General features: G+C 40.7%; 1 protein-coding gene across 2 annotated transcripts in view; it reads right to left on the bottom strand.

The window, feature by feature from the left end:
- GLDC (glycine decarboxylase) overlaps positions 1-13,577 on the bottom strand; it is a 188,413-nt gene that overhangs the window by 109,061 nt on the left and 65,775 nt on the right. For both annotated transcript variants that reach the window (XM_085883719.1, XM_085883720.1), the window contains 3 exons: positions 12,417-12,581; positions 6,830-6,907; positions 6,037-6,184 (listed from right to left, as the gene is read on the bottom strand). In XM_085883719.1, coding sequence (XP_085739845.1) covers positions 6,037-6,184; positions 6,830-6,907; positions 12,417-12,581 — 391 coding nt within the window. The remainder of the gene's footprint in view (positions 1-6,036; positions 6,185-6,829; positions 6,908-12,416; positions 12,582-13,577) is intronic.

Here is a 13,577-nt window from a genome sequence, read left to right as displayed (position 1 = left end):
GATCATACCTAACCCCCCCCCACCAAGTTTCGTCGAAATCCGTTGAGGAGTTTTTCCGTAATACTTTTCACAAACAAACAAACAAACAAACAAGCAGTCATAGACTGGTACTTACGAAATCGTCAACTTGACCTCTGACCTTGTCTAATAAAAGCTGTCTCTAGATAAGGTAGCGACACAAACCAGAAGTTTCTACGATGATTCTGTACCAAACCATCAAAAATCGAATGTTTTGGATGTTTGATCTCACTGTGACCTTGACCTTTGACCGATTTTGACCAAAATCTAATCAGCGCTAGCCACCACCCTCCTGAATCCCGTGGTGTAATTTGACATTGGAAGCTTCTTCCGTTCTTGAGTTTTCATTTTTGGATGTTTGACCTCACTGTGACCTTGACCTTTGACCGATTTTGAGCAAAATCTAATCAGCACTAGCCATCAGCCTCCTGAATCACGTGGTGTAATTTGACATTGGTAGCTTCTTCCGTTCTTGAGTTTTCATTTTTGGATGTTTGACCTCACTGTGACCTTGACCTTTGACCGATTTTGAGCAAAATCTAATCAGCACTAGCCATCAGCCTCCTGAATCACGTGGTGTAATTTGACATTGGTAGCTTCTTCCGTTCTCGAGTTATCGTGCCTACAAACAAACAAACAAACAAACAAACAGAAACGGAAGGCATCAATATACTTACGAAATCTTTAGATTTCATAACAAACAAGCAGTCATAGACTGGTACTTACGAAATCGTCAACTTGACCTCTGACCTTGTCTAATAAAAGCTGTCTCTCGAGAAGGTAGCGACGCAAACCAGAAGTTTCTATGATGATTCTGTTCCAAACCATCAAAAATCGAATGTTTGACCTCACTGTGACCTTGACCGTTGACCGATTTTGACCAAAATCTAATCAGCACTTGCCATCATCCTCCTGAATCACGTGGTGTAATTTGACATTGGTAGCTTCTTCCGTTCTCGAGTTATCTGTACCAAACCATCAAAAATCGAATATTTGACCTCACTCTGACCTTGACCTTTGAACGATTTTGACCAAAATCTAATCAGCACTAGCCATCACCCTCCTGAATCACGTGGTGGAATTTGACATTGGTAGCTTCTTCCGTTCTCGATTTATCTGTACCAAACCATCAAAAATCGGATGTTTGACCTCACTGTGACCTTGACCTTTGACCGATTTTGACCAAAATCTAATCAGCACTTGCCATCACCCTTCTGATTCACGTGGTGTAATTTGACATTGGTAGCTTCTTCCGTTCTCGAGTTATCGTGCCTACAAACATACAAACAAACAGAAACGGAAGTCATCAATATACTTACGAAATCTTTAGATTTCGTGAGTAACAAACAGAAAGGGGTGAAAACAATAACCTCCATCCATCTTCGAAGATGGTGGAGGTTAATGAAACATTTTTAATGAATATTGAAACAAACTGGAGAGTACATGGAACACCGTACCCCGTGCAGTCTTGAGAAAAAAACATGGACATGGAGGTGTTCAATGTGTGGCAAGTTTGATTGATCGAGATGACGTAAAATGCCCTAATATTTTGACCAACTACTGCTGAACGGAAGGTTTTTGAAAGTGCCAACAAGGCGATTTGTGTTCTGCAGTGTTCAAGTATACAATTCAATCGAAATAAAATAAACATTTTAAAGGTTGTAGAAAAAAAAAACACCTTTTCGGAAGTTTATCGCCGTTGATGCAGCGTCTTTTACACCACCTCATTAGACATGTACAATTAGTTATTCATGTCTGTTGTTTGTGTCCTTTGTGAATCCCTACAAACAGTAAGTTTCGAGTAAGGCAGGTCGAGTAAAAAAAAAAATTTTGTGTGTGCCAATGGCTTCGATGTCCGTCGGCACACAAAATTAGCATGCTTCTCCATTTTTTCCATTTATTTCTATTTTCATTTACAGATGCTTTCTGACGATTCTGTGATATTTTTCTGGTGTAATGGCTTCACTATCCATCGGCACGCAAAATTTCAGCTTTCTATGTCATCTGGAAGGCACCGATCTTTATTATCAATCAGTGAGACAGTCAGTCAATTGTTAGAAAGAGCTGTGTGTGTGTGTGTGTGTGTGTGTGTGTGTGTGTGTGTGTGTGTGTGTGTGCGTGTGTGTGTGTGTGTGTGTGTGTGTGTGTGTGTGTGTGTGTGTGTGTGTGTATATGTGTATATATATATATATATATATATATATATATATATATATATATATATATATATATATATATATATATATATATATATATATATATATATATATATATATATATATATATATATATATATATATATATATATATATATATATATATATATATATATATATATATATATATATATATATATATATATATATATATATATATATATATATATATATATATATATATATATATATATATATATATATATATATATATATATATAGGGCTGCAGAAGTAGGTATACAGTAAGGATTATACCAGTATTACCAGTATTATAATAGTGGTGCTAGGATTCATTTAATACTATAATTCATTTAATTCATTACAATCATTATTACCATTTTTAATGTTTTTATTTTCGTGTTATTATTGATATGCTTGTATAATCAATAAAATACGTTTTGTGCGCACGTTTTGTTTTTCATTACTGTATACCTACTTTTGCAGCCCCCTGCATATATATACATATATATATATATATATATATATATATATATATATATATATATATATATATATATATATATATATTCGATATAAACAACATTTTTAGTGTGCAGACTACTTCTGTTTTGTATATTTTCAAATAACACCAAATTAATTGAGATAATTAAATGTATGAATCAGAATTAAAGTTCTCACTTGTGAAGGCTGCACCATGCGTCAGATTGCAATGTGACCTCATGTCGAGGTGCTGTATACAAGACTCAGAAGAGAATACACAAAACTGGAATTGTTGACAATACAAGTGATTGAGAAAGAAAGGCCAAACTTTCCAAACGCGATAAGACCCTCAAAGTAAGCTCGTTCTCTCTGCGATAGATGACGATCAAGTCGAGATCTTGGAAATGGTACAGGTGTTCACAAATCTTCAAGAACAGTAAGACACACGTTTGTCGTGCAAAGTAGTGTCAATGGATGTGTGGCTGCCTGAAAATCTTTGCCCATGAGAGGTAAAGTCAGGAAAGATTTTCTTTCATTCTTTCAGATTTGTTGCTGCAACGCTCAGTGACTCGGATGCAATCCAAAAATGATGGACATAGACCAGGCTGTTATTATAGAGAAAAGATTTGACTTTTGTAGCCATGATGCATTGCAATACTGCTGATAAGTTGAAGTAAGCTTTCTGGCCTGTCAATGAGAGCATCTATATTTGCAACCTTCTGATGGATGTGAGTAAACTTTGCCATCTTCTAGCACAATGGCAGGCAGCCAAAGGTGAAGGACTGGCTGATGAAAGCACACACAGAAGCAAGATCAACAGATTAGAATTTGAAAACATGTGCATTGGTGCCATCTTCCATTGCAAAGTCGAGGCTTGACAGAACTTGTCTACCTTTTCATGTGAGAAGATGGTCTATTATTCATGCCTTGCTGCCCCAACAGATAAACCCGAAGTAGTTGTGGAGTGGAATGTGCAACCAGATGTATTCCATTGGAATAGGAGGATTTTTCATGGGCAACATTGTGGATTGGAGTTCTTGACACAAACAGCAACACAACAACCTGCTCGTAGGTAGGACCTGTTACAGTTTCAACGTAAGAAAGAATAGCAAAGGAAAGACACAGAGGAAGCAGCAACCTCCTATGAGAGGAACACTTTTGTTAAGTACTGTATGTAATCTCTGGAGCAACAGCAGTCGCCCGAACGGAAAGATCAAACGACATTAGACCAGACACCTCAAATGTTGGTGGTCCACACTGTTAGGGAAGGAGGAGGAATTGGAGCTGACAGGTGCAAGGATGCAGCCAGGGGGTAGTGGAAAGTAGTTTGGGGCAAGAGGGGGGAGGGGGGCAGCAGGACCTGGGAAGGGAACGAGAAAACATGGAGTGGCCTGGGAGGATGCAAGGTGGTGAAGGTGGCACGTGGTTGGAGAACAGTAAGATACACAAGAGTGTGAAGCGGTGAACAATAAGGGTGACAACAGTAAAGATGGTTATTTAATATTTATTTTTCAATTATCAATCCTTTTATTTGATGGGACGAAGAGAAGAAATATAGAGAAGGTGGAAGACAGAAAACCAATATAGAGGTGAAGAAAGGGAGAAAGCGAGAAAGGAAGCAACCACGTGAACTCTGAATGATTAATCTTTAACCAGACTTGGTGGCACAATTGTCAGAACATCTGCTCTCAGTCGGGGAGGTCAGGGGTTGAAAGCCTGGCTGAGCATACAAAAGACTTTTAAAATGGTATGTGCAGCTTCCTTGCTTGATACTCAGCATTTGTAAAGGATAGAGCACAGACAAACAACTTTAGGTTGGCAACCTTAGTGCAGGCTTTGACTTTCCTCATGGCCACCTCGTGCATTGAAGTTCCTTGTAATGGAAATCGTATTATATTATTATTATTAACATGAATGATTTCCGATTATAACAGTAGAAATACATGATTATGATTATGTATTGGGTTGCAACGCATACAAGGATGGACACAATGTATGTTTGAAAAGTTTCAAACAACAACTTTGGTGTTAAAGGGTGGAAGCAGGTATGGAGATGGAAAAAGCAAAGAAGAACCACTGACAGAATGAGAAACAGCAACCTGCAACAAAAATATATACACAAAGATACACCTCAGGCAGTTGACTCAAAAGGATAGCAGAGGACGGAGTAATGTTTGACAATTGTAAAAAAACGATGGTTATATCAAACAGGTGGACATGAAATTATATGATTGGTAAAACAGCTTTTCATGAGAGAAGCAAGTCCTCGGTTCTGGAACCAGAAATATAAGTTTTCAGAAATGCAATACGAAGCAAACATTAAAAACAAAAACAAGTTAAATATCGTTGTCATAACTTTTTGGCATGTGTTGACACACATCTGAAATGTAGGCTTGGTGTGGTTTGAGTTGGGAGGTAATTGTGCGAGAGTATAATCGTATTTTCTAGCAATAAAAACGACACAAAAATTTTTACATAAAGAAAGCTTCATTTTCTGCCAAACCTATTCTGGCCTCGAAAATGATTAATTCCACCTGTTAAGAATATAAATTATTCTTATTTTATATGCAGCACACGGCTGGGAGTTGCATCATTGGCTGAGAAGAGAGGGAGAGTGCAGCTGTGCCACTGATGGAAAGACCCTTTAGTTAGGGCAGGGGTTTTGGAACTTGGTCAGTTTGTCGATGATAGCTATTCTTCGTGAAGGACAGTGTGGCATCTTTAATAACGTCCACCGACTAATTCTGGCAGATGGGACACCCAGTTGAACGTCCATCTGAGGGACCTGCGAGACACCAGGGTGACAGTTTATGTCGCTCGGCCGGGATTCAAATGTAGGCAAGACGACTCAGAGGGTGCAGAGGGTGCAATCAGTGTAAATTATTTTAATTTTTTTCAAAAATAAAACCTGGTTCGGTGGCATAATGATTGGAGCATCGGCTCTGAGTCTGGGAAGTCGGCGATTCAAGCTCCAGCCGAGTCATACCACATATTTTAACAAGGATACATGCTGCTTCCTTGCTTGATGCTCAGCATTTAAAGAATAGAGCAAGGAAAACACCCCATATGTTAGCACCTATGGGGATGAGGAAATTCCTCCTTGAGTGCTGTGCTGAGTATGGAGAAAAAGTGCGATGTCATAAAGATGACATTGTTGGTACCCAGAGTTCTCTGGGAAGTGATGCCACTTCCCCCAATTTCAGCGGCTGTGTTTGTGTGAAAATCAGGTCTGGTGTTGTTTCCTGAATCTGTTGGCATGTGTGTGTGTGGTTTGTGTCACAGCTCCTCCATGAGCCTGAGAGCCTGTAAAAAAATTAATAAATCTAAGAATCCATTTTAAAAATCACACACTGTCCTTACCCCGTGCTGGTGCGCTTTCTCTACCAGCTGACTGAAATCTTGTACACGGCCCTCTGTATCAGGATACTGAAAGAGTACACCACTCACATCATCAGCCCCAAACTCCATGTCTTCTGTCGCCTGTACCACTGCACGGACACCAATAGACCTGCCAGTTGGATCACACAAATGAAGATGGAGGAAGCAGAAATAAGAAGAGAGGAAGAAACAGAAACCCAGAAAGTGGAAACGATTGTGCGGCTCTCCATAAAGGGTCATTCATTTGTGACACATGTAACAATGTTGTAAACCTCGACCACCTTTTCCCACACTTGTGTGCCCCATACCTCCCCCCCCTCCCCTTCCTCCAATCTCCTCTGATGTCGTTTTCGAGATCTTCCACGAGCCTCGACTTTGTGTACAAAAATAAATAGATGGCCCCAAAAGTTAATTGAATAATCACAAAACTGCCATTTTAGAATCCTCAAGATTAACTATTTTCCTCAAGATTCTTATCAGAGTAAATCAATTCCAATTTAAAGCAGAAACTGGCAATTTTAAGGAATGTTTGGCCATTTTAAATAAGTTCTTCAAAAACTTTAAAAGGGGTTTCTTTACTCAAGATTCCTTTTGACTCCCCATTATTTCTACATAAATAAATGGCCAAGTTTCTTCTTGACAATAACTTACCCACACGACAGACAAAAGGAACGATTCCTCCAAGAGCAGAATCAATATAGGCAGGTACTAGTGACCTTAGGCATTTGAAAATAGCAGAGCGTGAAGGTGTGCGTGTCACGGCTATATTGTTCACCTTGCACGAGTCTGCACCACGGCGATAGTCTGTGGATGGCAGTTGGAGTCCATGAGAAACTTATTTCGTTTGTTATGCCTGCAAATGGGGTGGGAGAGTAATTGGGGTACAGAGGGAAGTTCAGAATATGGAAATGCAATCCCAAACCATATGACACAGGTACAATGATTCAATCCTTTACTTTGACCTCTTTTCATCAACTTTTGTTTTAGGCAATCAATGTCTTTTATATCCGCACATCCAACAAAGCAAGTGTAATTAGACTGAGCAAAAGAAAACTGAGTCGTCTTTCATATGACTTGGCTGGAGATTTGACCAAGTGAAGTAAAATCAAGAAAAGGAAAAAAAAAATGGGAGGATAAGGAATAAAAAGGATGAGGAAGTTGAGGGATAGGTATGACAGAAAAGGCAAACCAGTCATTGAAATGACACTATTTTAATATACTAGTGCATGCCCGAAGATGCGTGGCCGTACGTGAAAACCCTCCCCCCCCCACCCCCCGCAAAAAAACTCAAACCGAGTGCCAGAAACAACAACCACACAAGCCGTTCCTTCGCTTTCACGTTCCCGTACGTGTGTGGCTGTACGTGCAAAAAAAAAAAAAAAAAAAAAAACCGTGACGTCATCATCGGCCGGCCGTACACCGGCCTACGCAGCCACGCCCACGCAGCAACGTGTCCTGTGATTGGTAACTAAATGGTGCATCGGCCACGCCTACGCAGCATGTGTCCTGCCATTGGTTGGTAAATAAATGGCCATAACTTGGGAATCACTTGTCCGATTAATATCAAATCTTGAAAAGGCACATCCTCAGGTCCCCAGCAATATAGCTGGCAAGTTTCAATTAGAGCAGACCAGTAGTTGTCGGGAAACAGCGGTCACACACACACACACACACACACACACACACACACACACACACACACACACACACACACACACACACACACACACACACACACACACACACACACACACACACACACACACACACACACACACACAGCTGGAATTATAGATAAATGAAATGAGGTCAATGAGATGACAAATGAAGGGGTTGAATGCAGACTGCAGAGCAATGAGTAAGGAAACCCATCGTTGTGAATCGTTTTTACCACCAAAATGAGATGTATTTCGTTGTAAGCATGTTGAGTGGAGCTGAATTCCTTAACACTTCCAAAGGCCACAGCGTTTTGACAATTGGAAACAAAAAAAAGTTGTGCACTTTTTTTGATAAATTATTTTTGGCACAATTTTTCTTCAATAAATAAATAATAATAAAATCGTCTCCATGTACATTGTACACACCTTTATCTCGTTAGCACCTCTTCATAAACAACATCGCTGAGGAAACGGCGCTTCTTCTTTGTTTCCTCGTCCAGGGCAAGAATACGGAGGCTTTTAATGGCCAATTATTCAATTAGCGCCAACGTATTTTGCCTTTTCGCAAGGAAAAACACGAAGAGGAGAGGAGAGGAGAGGAGAGGAGAGGAGAGGAGAGGAGAGGAGAGGAGAGGAGAGGAGAGGAGAGGAGAGAAAAAACCCGTAATGGCGAACGCGGCTGAGTTTCTCTTCACCATCGACCACGGCTACGCAGCAACGCTTCCTGTAATTGGTTGATAAAAAATGGCCGTAGCAATGGTTCCTGTCATTGGTTGGTAAATAAATGGCCATAACTTGGGAAGCACTTGTCTGATTAATATCAAACCTTGAAAAGGCACATCCTCAGGTCCCCAGCAATATATATGGCAAGTTTCAATTAGATCGGACCAGCGGTTGTCGAGAAACGGCGGTCACAGACACACACACACACACACACACACACACACACACACACACACACACACACACACACACACACACACACACACACACACACACACACACACACACATTGCTGGAATTATAGATAGATGTAATACGTAGATGAGGCTGACCGAATGACCGAGACTCGAGGTCCTAGAAGTATGCACACTCCTCTCTCAGCTGTCGAGCCTCGGTTTGAATCCTGACCTCGCTATAAACTGTCATTTCAGTGTTTCACAGGCAGGGTGATTCAACAATCTATGTGTCATCCCTCGGACGATTGTTAAACTGGGCGTCCCGTCTGGTGGCATTAGTCGGTGGACGTCAAAGATCCCACCGTATCCTTCGCAAAGAGTAGATGAGCCGTCACCGACACCATGGCCAAATTCCTGCCCGAACTACTGCTGCGAGAGGAATGGCAAACCACGCAGCATGACCTTTGGCTGAGAAACTGCTTCGGCAGACCCAATGCTCTGTAACACAACGTATGGTTCATTGGATTGTAATGCGGAGATTGTCCCTTGTATTGTTCCTCATTGAGGAAGTGTCCCAGAGAGGAAGTGTCACTGATTTGCATATATTCTTGATATAGGGGGAAAAGTCATCTTATCTATATTCACTTCGTAAGTGAGATGATTTAAGAATTACACATCAATTTAACCCCATGTAATTGAAAAACACCCTCTCAAGATTCTGTTCGCGTAGACTTCCTCAGCAGCTAAAATAAAAGTATGAAGGCCAAACCATATCATTTTTCATTTCTATACAGCATAGAAGCCTTATATCATTCAGTGAATTATATAGCCATAAATTGAAAGGCTTTTGCCCCTTTTGTATCGTGCGATTTTTACTGAAATGTATTATCTACCAAACACTGACTCCTCCATCGACATCCCTCTCTCAGACAACAAGGACAAACTTTTAGCCACTCATCCCAACTCTCTCTTCCTCATATGTGGCGATTTCAGTTGTTACCATGCATATTGGTTGGGTGTTGGTACTTCTCTCACCAGCCATGGAACTTCAGCAAAGGACTTCTATGATTCCATAGGACTGAATAAATCTGTGAACTTTCCAGCATGGATTTCTCCCAGTGGCAAATCCTCCCTTCTGGATTTGGTGGTGACTAACTTTCCCACAAGTGTTTCTTGCTCATCCTCTGCTCCAATTGGTTCATCTGATCATGTTTGTGAAAGTCAAAACCTCTCTGGCTATTCTCAGAGAAGCTGCTTCATCGCCGGCGAGTCTGCCATTTCACTCAAGCAGATTGGCAAGGACTGCAAGCAGCCATCTGCCTTCAGGACTGTTCTCACATATCGACTGGCCCTGATGATAATTTAACATGGGAATTCTTCCAAAGAAACCTGCTCTCTGTCATGCACAGATTCATCCCATCTCGTTTTCAATTATCCTACATCTATTCCTGCTGAAGGTACACTGAATCCTGTGGTGAGGCAGTTGCTCTGAAACAACTTGCCTTCTCTTCCTGGAAGGCCAATTTGACCAAAGGCAATTTCAGTGCTTTCCATAAAGGTTGTAAAAAATGTGTCAACTCTCAGGAGAGCCAGAAAACAACATCTGTACAACCTCAAGAATGAACTTTCAAAATTGTCTCCCTCCTCTAAAACCTTGTGGTGCTTTGTCAAATCTGTCTCTGGTGTATGCTCCCCTTCCATCCCTTCCCTCTCTTCAAATGGCATCACGGCCGACTCTGTTCGTGAGAGGCTGAATGCTTCAATTCTTTGTTTGCTTCCAAATCTTGTGTGCCCAACCTTGTACTCCGCACACACCCTACATCGTCACACAAAACTGCTCCCGCACTCTATGTCTTTTGCACCTGAGAAGGAGGAGAAGCTTCAGGCAATGCTCAATTCTGATTCTGAAATTGGACTGGACAGCATCAGCTCACATGACCTAAAAACCTACAAAGCTGATCATGCACTTCCTCTCTCTCAACATTTTCACCCTATCAATTACCCTCGGCCATATTGCATCTGCTTGGAAATCAGCCAAGATCACTGCATTACATAAAAAGGTGCAAAAACTGATCCCCTCAAACTTCGACCTATTAGCTTACTTCCCATCATTATCAAGGTCATGGAATCCATCATCACAGGTAATATGAAATATTTTCTTTTTTCGAACAGCCTCATCTCAGATCACCAATTTGGATTCAGATCAGGTCACTCTAACTTGGACATGCTGTTCCTACTCTTTGAATAATTGATCTCCGAATAATTAATGATTGATCAATAAATTGAATAATAATTTCCGAATGAGACATGAGATCATGGACGTCTCTCTCGACGTATCTAGATCTTTTGATGTAGTCTGGCATCCTGCCTTGCTCTCCAAATTGTTGGTACCTCTCAGGTATGATCTTTCTTGGGCAAACCACATTTCAAAGTTGGCCTCCAAAGTCAGTCGCCGACTCCTGTACTATGTCCTTTGTTGGCACACCTCAACTTCTACCCACCTCCAAGGCTTTCATCCACAGTCCGGAGTGCTGCTCTCCCCTCAGGGCTGATGCCCCTGCATCTCACCTTGCTCATCTTGATGCCATGGAAACTAAGGCCTTCAATATTATTGGAATCTCCCATGATGAAGTTGAGTCTATGGGCCTCTCACTCTCCCATCGCTGACAGGTTGGTGCTCTGTCTGTCTTCCACCACCTCCTTCCTTGTCTTGCACCCTCTGCTCTTTCCATACTTTGTTCCTCCTCACCCCCCCCCAGGTTTTTGCAAGCACATACCTTCCACCAGAAACTCCCTTCTGGTGAAACTCCAAAAATCCAGAATCACTGGTCTCCACCACTCATTCGTTCCTCTTTTTTTCCCACCTGCACAACTAACTTCCACATTCTTTTCAATCTCATTCTTCCCTCCAAGTCTTCAATACAGCTGTTCACCATCATGCCAGATCATCCCCCATCCAAAACCATGATCTTTTATATCCCCATCAACCTACCCTCTAACCCCCAAGGCCACTTTATTCCAAATTTCCAGTTTTTCTGTCCTGATCATTTCTTTCTGTCTCCATTTTGTCCACCCAATGTGTCCTCTATTACACCTCATTCATCCCCCACGTCCATTATTTGCCCAAGTCTCCCTTTATTTTGTCCTTTACCCTTGCAGTTGGTGTATCCCTGCCACCACCCCCTTCTCTTACTGTTTATTTTGTTCTGTTGCTTCCAGATCCGTTCAATATTCTAGCTCTTCCATGAATAATAAATCAAAGAAGTGGTTTTGCTGGAATCAAAAGTGCAAATTTATCCAAGGAAGGTGATTTAGCTGTTCAACTATCTTCTTTTGTTTCAATAACATTCTTTGATCTATCATTTCAAATGTTGCAAGGCTAATCAAATCTGTCTAACATTTATGAAACTACATTTTGATGATAAGCACAATACAAAGTTAACAAACCCGAGTCTAACAGTGATTCTGAAACCTATCATCAACATCGAGAACAAATCACCTTAAAAGGATACTTTTGTCTGATCATTTGAGCAAGCAATTGCAGGGTGGCAACTACAACTCAATTGTTGAATATAATCCAATGAAGTTTCATCAAGCTCACGATTTCTCATTATAGTATGGTAGTTAAGCAATGCAATTTTCTTGCAAGCATGCTGCAATTTTATTGAAAGATTAACTTTTGATTAAAATAAATGTAAGTCAATATAACAAGTGCATCCAGCCTGTTGCAGCGAAAGTGAACAACTCCACGTTCCAGAGTAAAAGAGCAAGAGGGAGGAGCAAGCAAAGATATGCTGCTGCTTACCGGTGTGCTAAGCCCATAGCTTCAGCTGCAGCAGTCCCCTCATCCAGCAGGGAAGCATTGGCGACATTAAGACCAGTCAAGTCACACACCATCGTTTGGAAGTTGAGCAAACTCTCCAGGCGGCCCTGTGATACTTCTGGTTGATACGGGGTATATTGTGTTACCCTGGAGGCACAGGGTAGGTTCATTAATAGGATAATTCAATGGTAGATGCACAAAATGTTTTTCCTGTTTTGGACTACAGTTAATGGTGAAAAAACAATGAGGGAAGAGTGTGTGATAATACCAGCACCCCTTTACAAATGATATCTTCCTTCCACAAACCCTGAACTTTGTGAATCTCACGTAGAAAGCTCATTCTAACCACTCACTGACTGACTGATATTAATGTTCGGTATCTTCTGGAGAACGTAGAAAGCAAAAATTTCACATGCCAATTGACATCAAAGCTGGTACGACTGCAGAACCGTTGGAAAGCATCAATAAATGAAAATATAAATAAATGAAAATAAATAATAAGGTGACCGACCCGAGACAATGGGGAACCACAGTTCGTTATTGCTTACAATGTGAAAGCATACCCTGCTTGTGTGTGTGTGTATGTATATATATATATATATATATATATATATATATATATATATATATATATATATATATATATATATATATATATATATATATATATATATATATTGGATCACCAAAATAGGTGACCCTTATTGTCAGTAATTCTGTCTGTTTGGATGTTTGTTCGTTTGTCATCAGCATAATTGGAAGTAAACGTGAGCGGATTTTGACCAAACTTGGGTGGTAGGTACATCTTATGACCTAGTGCTTTGGAAATTGTGATGGTTGCCAGGGACGCTTTTGATTCCCAAGCACAAACCCAAAAACTTTTAAAATTGGTACCGTTCACGCGCAATCAATTCCGAAAGCCATTATCCCACGTAGGGTTATGAAATTTGGCACGAATGATCTACAGGTGATGCTCTATCAAATAGATTCCGGTTTTTGTGATATATGGAATACTTTACCCGCAGCACCCCCTACAATTAGGGCATGCGCGAAAATTGGCGAAAATTGAAGGCCCCCTGGCAACCAGGTGAGTACATCGATACGAATGAAACTTTGCCGGTTCATCGCACTCAATGAGTACTA

This window comes from Eptatretus burgeri, chromosome 6 (assembly GCF_056783735.1).
Source record: "Eptatretus burgeri isolate ZD-2024b chromosome 6, Ebu_testis_v1, whole genome shotgun sequence".
NCBI classification, from domain to species: Eukaryota; Metazoa; Chordata; class Myxini; order Myxiniformes; family Myxinidae; genus Eptatretus; species Eptatretus burgeri.
The sequence above is the reverse complement of the archived record's forward strand: the minus strand, read 5'-3'. Positions and strand labels throughout refer to the sequence as shown.